Below are 17,717 nucleotides of genomic sequence, written 5' to 3'. Positions count from 1 at the left end.
ACAAAAAATAAAAAGAAATAATGTAACCAGAATAATTAAGTTATAGGTACATAAGAATAATAACATAAGAAAATATATACATGCCACATTTGAAAATTTTAATTAGCTGGCAAAGAAAAAAAAACAAGACTGAAAAGAGAAAATAAATAATTATGATTGAAAAGTATTTTAAATAACTATTTATATAACAGATTTAAAATTTATATTGCCTTGATTAAAATATATGAAAATTGTACGGGATCTTGCATATTGATGTTTTTAAAGATTCATTTTCCCTTCGTCGGAGCTTTAATATGGAATATGCCGAATATTGAATCTAGAAAATAAAAATTTATGATTGCAGGTTGGAGTAGGATATACACATCGCTTTTGAAAAATAAAAATTTTTTTTAAACCAATTCTAGAATTAACCAATGAATCTCAAAAATTGTTTATAGTAAAATCCAAAAATTTGGATGGTGATTTTGCTGCATTTTGGATATTCTCCAAAAAGATTAATTTTGAGATAAATGTAATAATTATTCAAATGCCTCGTTAAACAGTCTCTTTGAGAAACAATATTGCTTAAAGAATTATTAAATATAATTGTTTTTTTTTTTTTGTTAAGAGCTAAGGAATTTGCATTTAATTTAAGCTTAAATGCTTCAATTAAACATATTGCAAAAACTCATAGTTGCTAACATTTTGAGGCTCAATAATTAATTTTTTAATCATTTTTGTAGTCATTAATAACCATAAAAAATAATAGGGGTCCAAGATTAGACCCCTGAGGAACATCTGATTCCTGCGCACAGTTCAGATTTAAACCAATTCTTCATTGTAGTGATTGAAAAGTAATTCTGATGTAACTATTTTATTAAAAAAAAAAATCTCAGCAAATTTCCTAAAAATTGCTTTAAAAAAAAATACAGCAGAATCGTCACAGTACATTTAAAAGCTTACTGAATGTATAAAAAAATTCATTTGAATACACTTTTATGTATCATTTCCAGTGGCAAAAATAAACAGTGTTACAATTTCAACGTAATTAGACTATATTTATTTAAATGCAAAATATATGTATGTAACATTTTTTTCTAGTATGCCCAATTGAAAAAGCCCATGGACAGGGACACCATCTCGCAAATGAGCCAGGAATCTAGCGACTCGCGGGAACCCCCCATGTCCATCCCGGCTAGCGAGATCAGGAGGCGTCTGTCGGACTTCTTCCACGAGGAGAAGAGCAAGAAGTTCACCCACGATCCAGAGGATCCTTCCGCTGCTGTCCTCAAGGAACCATGGCAGGTAATATTACTGTCTGTAAGAATCTTCTCGTGGCAATTAATTGTTTTATTCGCCTTCACAGGATAAAGAGCAAAGGATAAGGGAAAGTTCTCCGTACGGTTATCTGTCGACTTGGCGACTACTTTCCGTCATCGTCAAGTGCGGAGATGACCTGAGACAGGAACTTATGGCTTCCCAACTGCTGGAGATGTTCCAGAAAATATGGGAACTGGAACATGTTCCCCTGTGGGTTCATCCCTATAGGTACGGATGAATATAAAAGAAATTCGACTTGCAATTATTTATTTTATTTATTTGTATTTTTCAGGATTCTGTGCCTGTCAGACGACAGCGGCCTCATCGAGCCCATCCTCAACACCGTCTCCCTCCACCAGGTGAAGAAACACTGCCAGCTGTCGCTGCTCCAGTATTTCATCAAAGAGTACGGTCCGATGACCTCCGAAGGTTTCCTCACCGCACAGAAGAACTTTGTACAGAGCTGCGCCGCCTACTGCCTCATCTGTTACCTCATCCAGGTCAAGGACAGGTAGTGTTAATCGTCTTACGAACCTGCCGATTATTTTTTATGTAATGGTCGTTTTGTTTCAGGCACAACGGTAATATCTTGTTGCAGAGCGACGGTCATCTCATCCACATCGATTTCGGGTTCATTTTGTCAACGTCCCCGAAGAACTTGGGTTTTGAAAAGTCGCCGTTCAAGCTGACCGCCGAATTCGTGGAGATCATGGGCGGGGAGAACTCGGACATGTTCGAGTATTTCAAAATTCTCATCTTGCAGGGGCTGATAGCGGCCAGGAAGCATCACGGCATGATCATCACCCTCGTCGAAATCATGAGATCGGGTGGGTATCGAAGCATTTTATTTTCGGTTTGTCGTTTTTTTTCAGGGACACCCACTTTTTTTTATGATATATCTTAGATTAAATTCAGTGGCAGCTGTTCTGCTGTTTCTTCATGAATGCGGTCAGGGCCTCTCTGAAACCACTTCTTGCAATGTGGCACGTTTGCACACTTTTCGAATCTCCCAATTCTGGGTGGTGTAATCCATAATAGCCACCGTTAGTCCTATTTCATAAGGACTCAAGAGTTGCTCCTCCCTGTTATTTCAACGGGAAGAATAAAACATCATTTAATGCAAAAAAATATCAATAATTAACATTCTTACTCATTAATCGTCATTGCAACAGATGCCTACATTAAAAATTCTCTTAAAACCTTTCTAAACTTCAATATTACAAACAATATATTTTAGATTACTATGGAAAAGACTGAATAATTCTTGTGGCAAGTCAAGCTTATAGGGTCAATTATATGGAACGTGAGGGCTCATTTAACCTGAGCCCTTCCTTGTATTTTTAACTGTTGTGGGATGTGTTTTGCTCATCTAAAAATATATTCATTCATATTTCACATTTATGAATATTTTTTTTTAATATTTAACCATTTAAAATAATTGAATACTATTGTCTACACACACAAACACACACGAACACAAACACGCGAACTCAAACACAAGCACACACAAACACCACACAAACACACACACACGAAGACGAACACACTCAATAACACACAAAAACCACACAAACACACACACACACACACACGAACACTCCTCATTTGAATTTAAAAAATACACACTTATAAAAGATTTTGAATAATCGGCCTCTATATTATGGACTACTTAGGAAATACTCTGTATATTTCTAAAGAAAATTCCGAGCCTCCCAAGTAAGTAAGTTTCCACTGACGAAGTTTCTTCTGTCGCAGGTTCCCAGCTGCCGTGTTTCAAATCGGGCACGGCGACCGTTCAGAACCTGAAGAACCGCTTCCACATGAGCATGACGGAGGAACAGCTCCGGCTGGAGGTGAACCGCATGGTGGAGGGCAGCATCCACTCGCTCTCCACCAAGCTGTACGACGGGTTCCAGTACTTCACCAACGGGATCCTATAACCGTGTGATACATTCTTAGATTGTGTAATTTAAATTCACATACATTGATTCGGTTGAATAAACGATACCACAGACTGAGCCAGGGGGTAGGTTTCCGTCGTTCGACCGACTATTAATTAAAACGACGCGTTAACTAAGTTCAATTTTATATGATTGTTAAATGCTCAAAGTTTAAAACACCAGTTAAATGCATATACTAAGTGTAGTGGAGGTATTTATTTTAAGTGATCTGATAATTCTCGGACTGTACGTTGCCATGTTTTTATAACTGCGTTTTGCTTGTGTGTAAATAAATTTACATAGTGTTTCCTATATTGTGTATATTAACGGTTAAGTGGATAATACTCAAGTCAATTTTCACGTTGAAAACAATATTTGAGGCCAAATAAGTATGTGACGATTTTTTTTTATGTATTTTATTTTGTTAAATATAATTTTAATATATATTTATTTCTACACTTCTAGCGTAGTCCTGTTGATGGATGGTTATTCGAGGGGCGGAACGTTGATAATTATCTGATTCTGAGGTTTATTTCTATTGAGGAAAAAAATAGTAAAAACATTCCAAAAAAATAAACAGTTGTTGTTCAGAAATCTTTATGTGGAATGCTGTAAAGGTTAGAGGCGGCTGGATGCACAGTTTTTGGCGATCAAGGCATCTTTTCAATGTTGAACAATTTCGCAGCAATTTTTGTGTCGAGCGGTATATGTTGGTAATAAAATTTCCAGTATATAATTTTATATACATTTGAGAGTTTTTTCAAAGTAGCATAAGTTGTTCCATATATTTTTAAAAAAATTCTTGTATCCTCATTACTGCACCGTTAAAAATGTGCACCGATTTCAACGTTGATTTTCCTGCTGTCTGGAAATCTGATTTTGCCGAACTTTTATTTTAGGTTTTTTCCTCAATTACAATGCTAGGACAGAAATTTTTATAAAAATTTCAGTTTGGGCATATACAGGGTGAAAATTAAAAATTAATGTCAAGAAAGAATAGAACATAATGATAAAAAAAACTATCCGTTCGCATAAAAGTCAGTTTTGAAATTAACCTCCGTTTTTATTACTACGATAATTTTGTCTGGGAATTTATATTCCGAATAAATTTGATATTTTGTTAAAAAATATTACGAAGAAATGAAGAAACGAAGAATTTCAGTCTTGGGCAGTGCATGGTGTTAATGTATACTCTGCTAAAATTTAGCGGGGGTTCTACGTCACAAATCAATAAAAAAAGCCTTATAGACATGTGTCCCAAAACGTTTCATTTTCAAGATACAGGAAGTTGAAATTTAAATAACGTGTTTAAATATCTCTGAAGATACTCGAGGTTGATTGATGAAACTTAGACTAACGATTTAAATAATTATGGAGAAAAATTTGTTGAGTTGTTACATAAATCTGAAAATCAGTGGCAGAGATATTAGGAAATACTGTCACAATTGCATTTAATATTACTTGGTACTTCCAACAAAAAAATATTTTTCATTTTATTCAAAAGACAGTCAAATTTTGAGTTTATTTTTTAAAATCTAAGATAAGCCTCTGACATAGTTGAAATATATCGAATATAACTTCAAAACACTTCATCTCACAAAATTGTTGAAATTTCTTGTTAGAAATACAATTTTAAGTAAAATGTTACCGATAACCATCAGCAGTCAAAATAATTTTTGGTGTAGCAATTTTCAGAAAATTAAAAGTTTCTTCTTTTCATTAGCTAAATTGTATTTTCTCTAAAAATATTGCAATTTTTTTTATTTGATATGGATTTTACTGGATGAATTTTTTATTTATTCAAGTGCATCAAAGGCATATTTTAAATTAAAAAAAAATAAGGAATCATACATTTTTCAAATAGAATGAAAGATAGGTATTGTTTTTCTTACAAATAACGACTGAAATTAAATGCACTTATCCAATTTCTAAAAAAATAAGTTTATGATATAGAAATTGTTGGAATTTTTTGTTAGAAATACGACTTTAAATAAAACGTAACCATTGCAAAAAAAAATTGGTATAGCAGCTACCTTGCATTTAAAATTCTATTATTACTAAATTATTATCCCAAGTTCCATCGATCTATGTCGAGTGTCTCAATATTTAAATAAATGTGATCTCTTTTAAATTTTAACACTGTATCTCCAAAACAAAGCGTTTCTGGACACGCGTTTATATAAACTTTTTTAATTATTTGTGCCAAATCCACCATTAAAATTTGGTACAGTATTTTTTTTAATTCCCTGCACTGTGTATACATGAAAGAAACTCAACTGTTTTCCTAGCCAAAAATTGTGCAGTGGTCCCACTGCCTTACGAGATTTTAAAAGGAGAAATTTGTATAGATATATTTATACCGTTTTATTGTACTAATAATCGATATCTGTAAATATTTATGTAACCAATCAAACATACTAGCTGAATTTAGGTAAATGACAGTTGTCCATCCATTTTTATAATATAATAAATTTAAATGAATATACTAGGTGTAATTCTAAAAAAATTCGACTGAATTGTACGGAGCAGTCCATCCCGACCCGTACGGATTTTAATTTACGAGTCTACTAGTGCTGTCGGTAATCGATTTTTTTACATGTCGGTACGAGGTGGTCTGTTCCCTTAAATAAAAAAAATTGCAAAAAGACTGAGGTGTCACGTAGGCTTTTTGCAGCTCTAGTTCGTTGATAAGTTCATTATTTCCGTTGGTCATGTTTAACTTTCCTTTGTCCATCTCTCGTTTTAGGAATCGCAGTCTCAACAGAGCCCAGTATGTATGTTTTATTAAGAGATTTTGAATATACAATTGTATTTTATTATACCTATGAAATGTATTTAACGATTAATAAACAATTATAAATATCAGGCTGTTCTGTTAACATCAATCCAACACTTTCAGTATAGAGCAGTGTATATTTTGACATACACTGTCCCTACATAAAAAATTATGTGCACAAGGTGTTCGGAATTTAAAATTCAAAGAAATACTCTGGAGGAGTAATCAGGAACACTTCGATTTTCGAGATACAGGGTGTCAAAATTTAAAAAAAATTCATGTTTTCTAAAAAAAAAATTGTAAAGACGTTCCATATAGAGTGGCGGAATTTTATCAAGTATAATTTCGATCACTACTTGTAATTCCTAATAGTATTTCTCAGGGAAAAGATCTCATTCATTTTATTCAGAAAACAAATCATTTTCAACTCTACTATTCATTTTACAAAAAAAATTTTTTTTCCTAAAAGTATGATTTTAAATACATGAAAAGCCAAAATAAATCTATAATAAAACTATACATTTCTAGGACAATTATTTTTTGGGCTTTTCAGAATTAGAATTACCACTGTTTTTAAAATCATGTTTTTAATAAAAAATAATCTTATGAACTCTTTTGTTAAAGAATTTTTTTAAAGTTCAACAAAGTTAATCAACACTTACAAGAAAACATTTTAGAAATGTGTACTGTGTCAAAATTGGAGTCAATTTTATTTTTTTTTAATTTACACAATATGAGAAAAAAATGTAAAGTTAAAAAAATTTGAATACTGCGGGGGTCCGTCTAATTGTTGACATTGCCCACAGTTTAGGGGAAGTTAGGCCGTCAGTGCCCAGGGGACAGCAAGATCTATATCAGATCTAAGAAAAGCTCCCCGAAAAAGAGGCATTTTTTTGCTTAAACTAGGATAATAGAAGTGATAATAGTAATAGACAACATATCTGAGGTGTGATCACGATATTCCCTGGATCCTGACGGCCTACAAACGACAAATGCAAACATCAACTCTTACTTTGACTTATAGCTGTTTTACATGGACAATTTATTCTTGAATTAATTCACGAATTTATTTACACTGCTAACTGCTACAGACTTCGTGAATTTCTTCTACAAATGAAACAACTTTACCAACAAATCAAAGCAAATAAATTTCAAGTCACCTCATTGTCGTGGTACAACAACGGTACCGTTCTGAAACATATTGTATAAATCTAAGTTTTTGTAAGTAACAAATGGGTAAAAATAATACAAAACTAGTACGACGCCACTCGATTATTTACATATTCCAATAACATAACCTCATTACTGATCTCAGATCTGAGATCAGTGATCTGAGGCTGGAAATTTGTTGGGTTGGCACTTCTGAACTGCACGAAGAAATTGACGAAAATTGGAACATGTAATTCGTCAAGAACTTAATAAATAAATTTTAAGTGTACTTCAGGTGTCCAATTTAACAAAAACCTGCAATTTTTGTTTGTTTTTAAGCTTTTATAACGCAGTGGCATCTAGTGCTCAGTAATGTACCTCCAATATTGAATATAAATTAATTATTTGTTTAAATTTAGAATATTTTTGTGCTTTACATCGAAATCTTCAGATATGTGGGTGAGATGTAACTTTTTAAAGTATTGTCAATTGTCATATCTTAAATGTCATTGCTACTCAATGCCTACCGTTCCAAAGCATTGCTTTGTACCTACTGACAGGATGACCTACTAACCTGTAGGTAGGTGCTACGTTAGGCAAGCAAAATAAACTTTTTAAATAATGCATGAAACAACTATGGGAGTTGCATGCTACGTACAGCATTTAATTATATCACTAATATTTACAAATATATAAATAGCTGAGGAAATTAGCAGACATAGATTGGTTTCAAACTTTTTAGTTATTAGTCTCGCCCAGGGCAGATATTATAGAAAATATGAAATATCTTTAAATTTTCAACACTATCTCAAACGTGAAGCCCAAAACTTTTTTTCTTGTTTTGATAAATCAAATTCAAATTGTAAATTCAGCCAACTAATCCTAAAACACTATGTAATTTTTTCTGAGAAATCAGCCTATCAATTTGTAACATTAAGGGCTAAATAAAACAACTTATTTCTTGCTCATTGCCACTTTATTACTTATTTAATAGAGATTCAAAACGTGTTTTCACTGTGGCGGACCTGTAAAACTTCAGCAAAACCTTTCAATAATACCACAACTTATAGCGATGCTTCTATGAACAAGTTATTACACACAAAATTAAAACACTTGGGTCAGACTGCACAAACATGAAGGTAACAGTACACAATTATTAATCTCTTCAATTTTTTTATTAGGTTTCTAATTCACCATGTTGAAATGAAAAGCAAAAAAAGTCATAATAGCAGGCATTTAAAAGAAAATTAACAGATTCTTGTCCTTGCAATCGACCGCTCACTACCTTAGCCTTGTGGTGTAACGTACACACTTAAAAAAACGTCAGCGAATATTAAATCCGTATCAACTGCTGCAGCAAGTTCGACGGCAAGATCCCTTCGACTTTCTCATACAGGTAGTAGATAGGCATCGACATCCATCCCACAATGGATTTTGCGAAGATCCCCATGAGATCCGGATACTGGTGAGTCAACAAGGCTAAAAGAGCTGTAAACGAGCACAGTCCCGCAGTGAAGATGATAAAAAATGGCAATTCTTTCTTGGGGTAAACGGACACTTCGTGGAATGCCGGCAGTAATTCTCTGTCTGCACATTCCGTGCAGGTGGGGTAGGGGTAAAACAAGTGGCCCCTTTCCAAGGGGTAGGGCAGCATTCTGAAGGTACCCTCCCACGTACAGTGTAGCAAGTTGAGGGCACCGTCCACTGCTTTCCAGTGTGCTAAGTGGAAGAAAGCGTATGATAAGGCTTCTGAGTCTCCTCGCTTCAACACGTGTTCTGGTGGCAAGATCAACGGCTTCATCTCTAATAAATATTTAGGAACGTGTGGATTGAATTCAACCGCTCGATGTATCGCTTCCACAGCCGCCATTTCTGCTGTGTTTAAGCCTCTTTTACTGGCGATATCTGGCGAGAATTTATCGGCTACTAATCTCGCTTTTAGTAAGGCTGCTGTGTAGCAGATTGTAGCTGATTTTGGCAAGGATATATCGTCATATTTGGCTAGGACTGCTTGGACATCCGCATATGCTTGCATCTCCAATAACGCTTCTATTAAATTCTCGTGAATATTTAAAACATTCATTATTGGCGGGACTTCTTTTGTTAGGTCTCGAAACATCTTCACGGCTTCTTTGAGTTTGCCTAGTTTTCTCGCGCACATAGCAAGGCGTCTTTTAATGTAAATCAAAACGTTTGTGTCACGTCTGTGCTGCGCTTCCATCAGACTGCCTTGATGTTGCAGCGCCTGTGATTTTCTGTAGTTCGTTTCAGCTACTTTCAGAGCTTGTTTTAAAATTTTTTCTGCTTCAGTTATAGTTGTAGCTTCCTCCTCGGCTAGGAGAATATAAGCCGGCGCACATTCAGGATTTTTTTCAAGAGCACTATGAGCAGCTTTCAATCTCACAGACGGATTTCTTTCTCTCCAAGCTGTTTGCATTATTTCATATTCGGCTTTTCCAGCATCTGCTTCACAGGTGAAAAATGTTTGGTGATCTTGGGCTGACAAATTCATATCATAATATGTAAGAGGTTCTTTATTAGTAGCCCAGTAAAAGCGCTGATACTCTGCTCCACGATACAAATTTAAAGGGTTCCTCCACACTTTGCATTCTGGAACTTGCGGTGGCATGGTAGTAGAATTAGTGTTGTTGGTGGTAGTGGACTCTCCATAATCTCCACTTATCCACGGGCTAATGTGGTTTATGGACACTTGTTCTATGAAGGAGGTACCGTATTTTCGAAAGTACCACCATTCGAAGATCAGGATCAAGCCTGATATAAGGGATGATGTACCAGTCAGTGCCACATAAAACTTAGGTGTTAAAGTACTTAAGAACATTGTAGAGTCCCACATTTTAATGGACCCTTTTTGTAACTCTAAGAACAAAAAACTTGTGGCCTTACATTCAGGGTTCTGATTTTAGTGGTAATAATGAACAATATTTCGTTTTTGAAATGTTTAGATAACCACAACTTCACTATCTCCACAAGTTTTGACAAACCACGATACGTCAGTTTTCAATTTTCTGCAGTAAATCTCGTAAATCCTATTAACTCCATTCCACAATATGAATGATGAAAGAACTGCAATGTAAAAGGAGATAGAAAAACCAAATCCATGTTTCTGAGAAATTCCTAATTTTGATTGGTTATTTTTTGTCCTACATTTTATTTCAACCAATCAGACTTAAGTATTAAAACGTGGAAGTTTAAAATGTTTAAATATTCTCTATTCTCATGTGTTCATCTATGGTATTTGACCGTCTAATGAAAAACCCGAATTCTCGTTACTTCAAATTTGAAATTATACGAGTTATTTATCTTTATCATATTAACCTCAAATCTTAATATTAAAGAAAATAGATAAATAAAGCAATTGTAAGTTAAGTATATTTTTGAAAACGTTCGACACTAATTTTTTAGTCTAATGTAAATAGACATACGCAGTCATCACCTTCTTCTAGATTATTAAATTTTCTAATGTATCTTCTATGAAACTGTCCATAAATTTCATCGACAGGACCAAAGTTGCTGTTAGCTGCAACAAAGTAAGTTTGATTATTATAAGTGTTTTCAATAAGTTTTGATATAAATGTGACATATTTTAGCACTGATTTGTGATGAGGTTCCGATTTTGTGGAGATGCGGATTGCCCGGACTGGGTTCTGGTGGAAATAAACACTCTCTCCAAACTCTCCTCAGTTAAATTAAAATTATTAGCACAAATTGTAGCCCAAGGAGTAATAAATCCGCCGGTGGATATGGAAAAAGCTGAAAAACTATTTGCAGAATCCAAACTGGATGCCAACATAGATTTGAAGGCATGTATGGCATGTCTAACTTATATCTTGTCATCTACGGTACGTTACAACTGTGACAGTAGTGCGCTACAAAGCGAATTACAGCAGCTTGGCCTGCCGAGGGAACACAGTACTTCGATAAAGCGAATTGTGGATGATCAAAGTGCAAACCTTTCCAGTAAATTTAAAGCAGCTTCTTTACAAATCAATCCATTGGAACAATATTCCGTAAAAATGGATGAAGATGTTAACTGTGCTGTTTTAGATTTGGTGATAGGTGGTGAGAAAAAGACTGCAACGTTGACACCGTTCACGCTAAATGTTCTAATAGAAAATTTGAAAGAAGTTAGAAAAACTATGGTTGAGTTGAATGATGCATCTTAGGTACCTAATCGTTAGAAATCATATATTTGATATGTTTATAAGCAAAGACAAAGAAATAAAATCGTTTTATTATTATATTGTGACAAAGTATATAAATGATACCAGTAGGAACAAGTATTGTGGGACATCTAACGTGGCCGAACAAGATCGAAGAGGCTGTACACATCTGCAATGTCCGTTATGCCAAATACCTGAAACTCTTTTAAAACGGCGATTGCCAGGTAATATTACATCATTTTCTTTAACGAAAATCTTCCTTGCGTGCACTAAAAATAAATATTTCAAAACAGTAAAATTTATTTATTGGTATACAAACAGGGACTAGAAAATTTCTTCACAGGATTTACTACATCTCTTGAATCGCCTTCACAATCCTGCACCAAAATAATGCCGTTGTTTAGTTTAATTCTTTCACATCTGTTTTTGGTAAGGTCTGTTTTTGACTGTTTTTTTGTCTCAGGAATAGTACTTGTATTAAATAAACTGCCCATGATAAGTTCAATAGTAGCGTCAAACGTTAGTCTAAATTTAAGGTTCCTTTTGTATTCTTCGCTCCATTGAGTTGATAAAGTTGTATTAAATACCGGATTGCTTACATTGTACGAGTCTCTATAAATAGAGACATCAGTTAAAGTATCGAAAAGGGTAGATTTATTTAAATCATTTGAATTTATCAATTTTATAAGGATCATATAGGTACGGTTTGCCAAAGTCTGTGGGGAACGAGATATATTTAAGTAGTCTTCATTGTTCAAAGTAGATGAATAAGTAAAGTCACTAAAATTTTCTTCATGAGTAGTGAAAATTGATGTATTTGTCAGATAAGTGTCTGTAAAGTTGACAACGTCTTTCATTGTTGTTGTATTTTCTAAAGTAACGTTACTGATATTTGTAACTAAGTCTTTTTCCATCTCGACAGACATAAAATTAATGAATTGAGTTGTATTTCCCACTGTATCTGAATGACTTTCTATTATTTTTGGTGCGTTTAATATACTGAAGTTAAAAAACCTCGTATTAATCTTCGGATCCTCAATATCTATCAAATTTGATAATGTGGTAGCTTTGTCCTTATATTTTTGGAATATGGTATCTGGTTTCCTAATATTTACATTTTTGTGTATTCCTAAAATGGAAAAGGCATATTACAGTGCTATAATACAGTTTTATACAAACCAAGTCATTTAATAGACATTGTTTTAAGAAACACACACTAAAAATCACAGAATAAAAATTGTATTTAACTGTCACTACTTTCTGTTCAACTTTTTAATTACCTCTGTATGCCCAAATTTCGTTAAAGTCTAAAAAACTTAAAAATTTGAAATTACCTCCACATAAATTGGGACGCATCTCGTCGCATGTCCTATAGGGGCACCTGGAGCACGGCTTTCCCCTTTGATAAACCGACTGACCGACAACGTTGCCCGCAGGACCATAGTTGCAAACAAAACGAATAATATACTGTGCGTCGCCGACAGTTTCCTTAAATGCCGCTACGGCGCAACCGACAAGCCTAGTCTTTGCCCAGACTAGTTGAGTATACTGGCCAACCTGGTGCTTGCCTCTCCATATCCTAAACAGTGACGAAAGTGAAACAAAAGATTTTAGAGTGAAAAAAAAATTCTCACCCAGTAAATTCATCGACGTCTGATGGTATGATCGACGTGATTTGTTTATACCAGTTCAATATTAGTACAGAAAGCTCTGGTAGTTGCACATCAGGCGAGATGGCCGTCACAACATTTTGGCCAACTTCAAAATTTTCTAATAAAAGAATACAATTTATTCAGTGTTGCAAGTTTAAATATATTTTTTCTGGTTGGATTCACCGTATAGATTTGAGAGTTCAAAATCGATATTAAGTTCTTTTGTTTCTCAATAAATTTGGATAATTTTTGAGTAAAAACTGTTATTTGAGGCTAGATCTACTAATGTGTTTAATTTACCAATAGCTGTTTCGGCAACATGAGGGCAAAGAAAGAGCTGTTGGCAGTCTTGATCCCCGAAAAAGTACTATTATTAAGATTTTCATACTTTTTTATGTGAACAAAGTATATCTACTTGTTTGATGTCGATCATTTTTGAGATAATAAAGTTTAACGATAAAGATACCATACTATTTTCGCTATATCTCATTAGTAAAAATATCTGAAAACAATTCATTCTTTATCTAGCAAAATAAATGCATCATATCAAGTGGCGTTTGATAATATCCACTTATTTTGCTTCTCAATTCCCAAGTTTAAGAGCTAATAATTATACAGGGTGAGCCCGAATAAAAGAAATGTATAAACTGACGTTATTTTTGCATGTCCTACTCGAATCCAAAAGATTGCCTGTCGTTTCCTGTAGAAGAGAAACGTACAAGTATTACTTGTTTTTTACCTGTTCGCCTGCATTTATCATGTTGTACAATAGCATTTGCACTAATACATTGGTCAGCCCACCTTTGAGCTATTGCCTCAAGCTCTTCGTCCCATTCCTGCAAAATTACAAGAACGCTTTATAAGAACTACAAAATAATATTTTGTTAACGCGAGCTTTTTAACTGATAGATAATTTTTAATATTGATGGTTTTTTTGTAAATGTCACTTTTTACACGTGCACTAAATGCTACTGTTAATTATGGAAGCAAACAGAAGATATTAAACACACTGTGAAAACATCAACGCTACAAATATTTGATATATCCCTAAATAGGTGAAAGGCTGTACCAGTAAAAACATATCAGCTGCTGGGGGTTGATTTCCTAGGGCTCCTCTAGACTCTTGGCCGGAAGCCACATGGTTACGTATGTCGTTGTGGATGTCCAAAATATACATCTTCTCAGCAGGTGTTAATGATATTTTGGTATAGTTTATACACCTCTCTGAGGGACCTTCCTAGGCAACAATAGTAGGTCTTTATAAAAAGTTGTATTTAGGAAATACCGAACACGACCCATTTACCTCATATTGACACATAGTGTGTGTTTCATCTTTGCACAATGTGCAGTAATTAATTGCAAGTACTGAATTTAATAGATTTAGTAAAATGATAACTAACATTTTACATGTCAGAACTGTCATAATGACGGACCAGTGATTATAAAGTACATTTTGAGTTATCTAGTGAATTATATAGCTTTATGGATTTTTTAAAAATAAATTAAAGTTAAAAGATTTTTGTAAATTTTTGTATGTTAAATGTCATTATTTAATTGATTTAAATTTCTTAAAATATTTTGTAGCAAGCTTTTAGTTGTATCTTTAAAAATCGTTAATGGAATTAATTTTCCAAAGTAACAAATTTTCCAAATAAAAAATAATACTATCTTATTAAAGATGTTGCTTTGAATAAGTGGTTAAGATTTAGGTACTTATTCAGGGACACTCTGTATATCCAAAAATAAACCGTTGTCACCTAAAAGTATAATTCAAGTTTAAGATGAAATTAAAAAAATGTCCAAAAGTGTGATAGAGCCATTTTCATCATAAAATAGATTTATTTCATTGCAATAAACACATAACTATTTATGAAGGAACATTAGCATAATCAGTTAACAATCAAAGGATTTTAAATGATGGGTAAAACCAGTTTTAATACTCGTCATTGCAATGAATTCATTTCTTAATATAACTTTGTATTTTTGTTTTGGAACAAAGGTCACATGGAACATTACCAAAACATTATAGCTCCCATTCCAAAATATTTTCTTTCTGAAGTTTACTAAAACTTTTTGCTTACAAATTGCATTTGTAAGCAATACATGCTTATCTGATGATTTCTTAGAAATATATTGTCAATTTCCCCCAAGGTTTTCATCTTAAAACAAACCACATTAATATAAATAGAATTTTGAGACCTTATTTCCATATTAGGGTAAGACGTTTAATTGCTATCTTGGAAATTTATATGTATATACATTACAAGCACATCTTATATGTCTGACATTGACGAATTAAATATTGTTGTTTTTTAATATGAGACAGTCTTTCCTTTAAATGAATTTATTTTATAGACCAAGAAATAAATGTGAAAAATCACCGAGAAATCGTGAAAATTACTGGGCGTGATTTTATTGTTGGAGTCTTGGGAATGATAATACAAGAGGCGTCTCATCTCGTGGGTCATGAAAAAAGTATAGCGTCATTGTTTTTTATCAACAAATAGGTCAAAAATTCGTCATTTTTTGTTCTATGTGTTATTGTAAAAAAATATTAATCTTAGCAAAAAAATACAACAGACGATATGATCTAGAGAAGCTCATCTTTAAAATGAGATATTATAAGTTAAAATTGCTTTATAAACAAAAAAATTATTGCAAAATTAAACGGAAAAAGTGCTTTTTCTTTAATTGTTAATAACTTTTTAAGTAATTGATAAAATCTTACCAAACTTTCCCAAAATGTGAGTTTTTATTTCCTTAAGAGATGTGCAAAAGATCAATCGCTCAAATACTTTTTGCAAAATTCCATTTATCCCATTTTTGCAAAAAAAGGCCCATTTTCAAATGACTATTCCGGGGGCAGGGTTGTGACTAAAACATTCTTTTTGGGCTCATTTTCTTCGAAGGAACACCAAGTATCTTCTAGTTAAAAAAAATTAAATTTGGGCCTTTTTTGCAAAAATGGGATAAATAAATGGAAGATGAGACGCCGCTTGTATTATCATTCCCAAGACTTTCCAACAATAAAATCACGCCCAGTAATTAATAAATTTCAAAATATAATTTACTAATAATTAAGCTGCTACGGAAACTAGTTGTTCTAACTATAGAATTGTATCTTAAGAAACTAATTTTTCTGTTTTGGGGATTCCCAATCATTGGCAGTCGAAATAAAAAGTCCCTCTTTAATAAATTTATGTTTTCTGTATTTAATAAGAACTAAACATTATGTATTTACAATTGAAAGAAAAGGTGTCGATACTATTGGTTGCTAAAAATTATAATTGATAAAACGTCAGTTTAATTATCAATTATTCAAAACAAAGGTATGCGTTTCCAATTTCTGCTCGATGCAGACTAGAGGTCATATGAAAAATAATGCCAAAACGTGCAGTTTTCCATTAAAAAATATTTTAATCCAGACGTTCTTTTACATCACAATTGTACTAAACTACAATTGCCCACTTATATGAAAACAATCAAATAATTGTAATTATACAAACTCAAAAATTTACAACTAAAAAAACAACAAATAAGTGGAATGAGGACACCCGTTTAAACAAACCCCTTACAGTCACAAATTTTGAAAAGTTCCACGAGTCACAAAAATAATTAAATTAAATATGTACAGACTTATTTCATTTGTGTGTAACCGAACGGTTTTTTCTCAGTAAAAAAGTTCTTGAGGACAAACACTTGGCCGATGCCGATCATTATAACTGCTAAAGTCTCCATTATCGACCACCACAACACTCTTTCGTTAAGGTCCTCGGCACGCTTCCTTCCTTGCGCTTCCCTAAGACGGTGATGCGTCTGGTAGTCTAGGATTGTGTTGAGTGATTTGTGAATATCCTGCGCTGATGCCTCCAACTTGAAACCAAACGAGATGTTATTAAGTGGTACATACTCAAATCGAGGCGCTTACCTGTGTCATTACGGTTGCGTGTTCTCCCATTCCAGGCAGTGGCATCTCATCCCCAACTTGGAAATCCATATAGACAAGTTTGTGCGAGAATGTAGAGAATTGGTTACTAAAGCAAACCTTATATATACCCGTCGTTTGGGCAACGAAGGTGTGCGAGTCGAACTGCATTTTGACTTGTTTATATAACACCTGGCCCTTGGGATCTTCTAAGGATATGTCTACATCGTACTGGCCACCCGTCACCACCTGAACACCAAAAGATAGTTATAAATCTGTTGAATATTCAATTAAAATGAACTCACTTGAAATTCTAAGGTACAGCTCGTGTTTTTCTTAACTTCCTCATAGAAACATTCTTTGGCACTGTCGGGTAGTTCGAAAGTTAATTCGGTAGCCGAGTACCGTTTTATCAAGCCTAATAATAAAATAAATACCCAACACCTATAAACCATTGTCGTTATCCTATTTCTAACAACCTCTTCCTTACAAATTTCGACTAGTTTCAGAGAATAACTAAGGACATATCGGTGTTAACTTCTTAAGAAAATGATTACATAGAATTATGTGGATTTTGCCTTTATAAATTGTGACGTCTTTGACATAACCTATGTTGTGATGTGGAATCTGCTCCGTTTAACCGAAATCTCATTGGATAAAAGTAATTAAAAACCGAAACGTTATTTAAGCTTAAGCAATTTTTTACGAAATTGCATCGTAAACCAGTTTAAAATTCTGATGTCATAATGTAATAGATCGTCACATATTTATATTGCCGTGATGCAAATCTAATAA

At 33.5% G+C, this 17,717-nt stretch overlaps 6 protein-coding genes across 6 annotated transcripts; 2 read left to right on the top strand and 4 right to left on the bottom strand.

Annotated features, from left to right (window-relative positions):
- Positions 1-1,074: 1,074 nt before the first annotated feature.
- LOC108911797 (phosphatidylinositol 4-kinase beta-like) lies at positions 1,075-6,101 on the top strand (the record flags this gene model as incomplete). Its single annotated transcript, XM_018716820.2, is given in 5 exon segments — positions 1,075-1,284; positions 1,346-1,527; positions 1,592-1,810; positions 1,873-2,126; positions 3,055-6,101. Coding segments are annotated over 5 exon segments (1,050 nt in total), but the record flags the coding sequence as incomplete, so codon positions are not given.
- A 2,020-nt stretch (positions 6,102-8,121) lies between these two features.
- LOC108911796 (protein ST7 homolog) lies at positions 8,122-10,158 on the bottom strand. The gene has a single exon (XM_018716818.2). It carries the CDS (start codon positions 10,016-10,018, stop codon positions 8,498-8,500), a length of 1,521 nt encoding a protein of 506 aa, XP_018572334.1. The 5' UTR covers positions 10,019-10,158; the 3' UTR covers positions 8,122-8,497.
- A 333-nt stretch (positions 10,159-10,491) lies between these two features.
- Positions 10,492-14,174, bottom strand: LOC108911794 (venom allergen 3-like). The gene is made up of 5 exons (XM_023456351.1): positions 14,067-14,174; positions 13,737-13,833; positions 12,980-13,115; positions 12,680-12,924; positions 10,492-10,702 (listed from the first exon to the last, which is right to left on the bottom strand). The coding sequence occupies exons 1-5, from the start codon at positions 14,172-14,174 to the stop codon at positions 10,584-10,586; spliced, it is 705 nt and encodes a 234-aa protein (XP_023312119.1). The 3' UTR covers positions 10,492-10,583.
- LOC108911799 (COMM domain-containing protein 4) lies at positions 10,618-11,423 on the top strand. Its single transcript, XM_018716822.1, has 2 exons — positions 10,618-10,712; positions 10,773-11,423. Exon 2 carries the CDS (start codon positions 10,785-10,787, stop codon positions 11,346-11,348), a length of 564 nt encoding a protein of 187 aa, XP_018572338.1. The 5' UTR covers positions 10,618-10,712; positions 10,773-10,784; the 3' UTR covers positions 11,349-11,423.
- On the bottom strand, positions 11,401-12,566 carry LOC108911798. Its single transcript, XM_018716821.1, has 2 exons — positions 11,665-12,566; positions 11,401-11,614 (listed from the first exon to the last, which is right to left on the bottom strand). Exons 1-2 carry the CDS (start codon positions 12,269-12,271, stop codon positions 11,421-11,423), a joined length of 801 nt encoding a protein of 266 aa, XP_018572337.1. The 5' UTR covers positions 12,272-12,566; the 3' UTR covers positions 11,401-11,420.
- A 2,215-nt stretch (positions 14,175-16,389) lies between the features above and the next one.
- On the bottom strand, positions 16,390-17,507 carry LOC108911810 (transmembrane emp24 domain-containing protein 7). The gene is made up of 3 exons (XM_018716842.1): positions 17,228-17,507; positions 16,926-17,171; positions 16,390-16,870 (listed from the first exon to the last, which is right to left on the bottom strand). Exons 1-3 carry the CDS (start codon positions 17,375-17,377, stop codon positions 16,634-16,636), a joined length of 633 nt encoding a protein of 210 aa, XP_018572358.1. The 5' UTR covers positions 17,378-17,507; the 3' UTR covers positions 16,390-16,633.
- Between the last annotated feature and the right edge of the window lie 210 nt (positions 17,508-17,717).

Source organism: Anoplophora glabripennis, unplaced genomic scaffold, assembly GCF_000390285.2.
Source record: "Anoplophora glabripennis isolate ALB-LARVAE unplaced genomic scaffold, Agla_2.0 scaffold508, whole genome shotgun sequence".
In the NCBI taxonomy this organism is placed as follows: domain Eukaryota; kingdom Metazoa; phylum Arthropoda; class Insecta; order Coleoptera; family Cerambycidae; genus Anoplophora; species Anoplophora glabripennis.
Note: the sequence above shows the minus strand (reverse complement) of the source record. Positions and strands in the feature narration are given on the sequence as shown.

Coding starts and splice junctions, on each gene's coding strand:
- LOC108911798 (XM_018716821.1), bottom strand. CDS start 12,271: ATGTCTGTCGAGATGGAAAAAGACTTAGTTACAAATATCAGTAACGTT. Junction 11,615..11,664: donor GAAGAAATTTTCTAGTCCCT/GTTTGTATACCA, acceptor ATTTATTTTTAG/TGCACGCAAGGAAGATTTTC.
- LOC108911810 (XM_018716842.1), bottom strand. CDS start 17,377: ATGGTTTATAGGTGTTGGGTATTTATTTTATTATTAGGCTTGATAAAA. Junction 17,172..17,227: donor GCTGTACCTTAGAATTTCAA/GTGAGTTCATTT, acceptor TTTGGTGTTCAG/GTGGTGACGGGTGGCCAGTA. Junction 16,871..16,925: donor ACGCAACCGTAATGACACAG/GTAAGCGCCTCG, acceptor TTTGGTTTCAAG/TTGGAGGCATCAGCGCAGGA.
- LOC108911799 (XM_018716822.1), top strand. CDS start 10,785: ATGAGGTTCCGATTTTGTGGAGATGCGGATTGCCCGGACTGGGTTCTG.
- LOC108911794 (XM_023456351.1), bottom strand. CDS start 14,174: ATGTATATTTTGGACATCCACAACGACATACGTAACCATGTGGCTTCC. Junction 12,925..12,979: donor GACGTCGATGAATTTACTGG/GTGAGAATTTTT, acceptor GTCACTGTTTAG/GATATGGAGAGGCAAGCACC. Junction 10,703..12,679: donor GCGTCCCAATTTATGTGGAG/GTAATTTCAAAT, acceptor ACTTTGTTGCAG/CTAACAGCAACTTTGGTCCT.
- LOC108911796 (XM_018716818.2), bottom strand. CDS start 10,018: ATGTGGGACTCTACAATGTTCTTAAGTACTTTAACACCTAAGTTTTAT.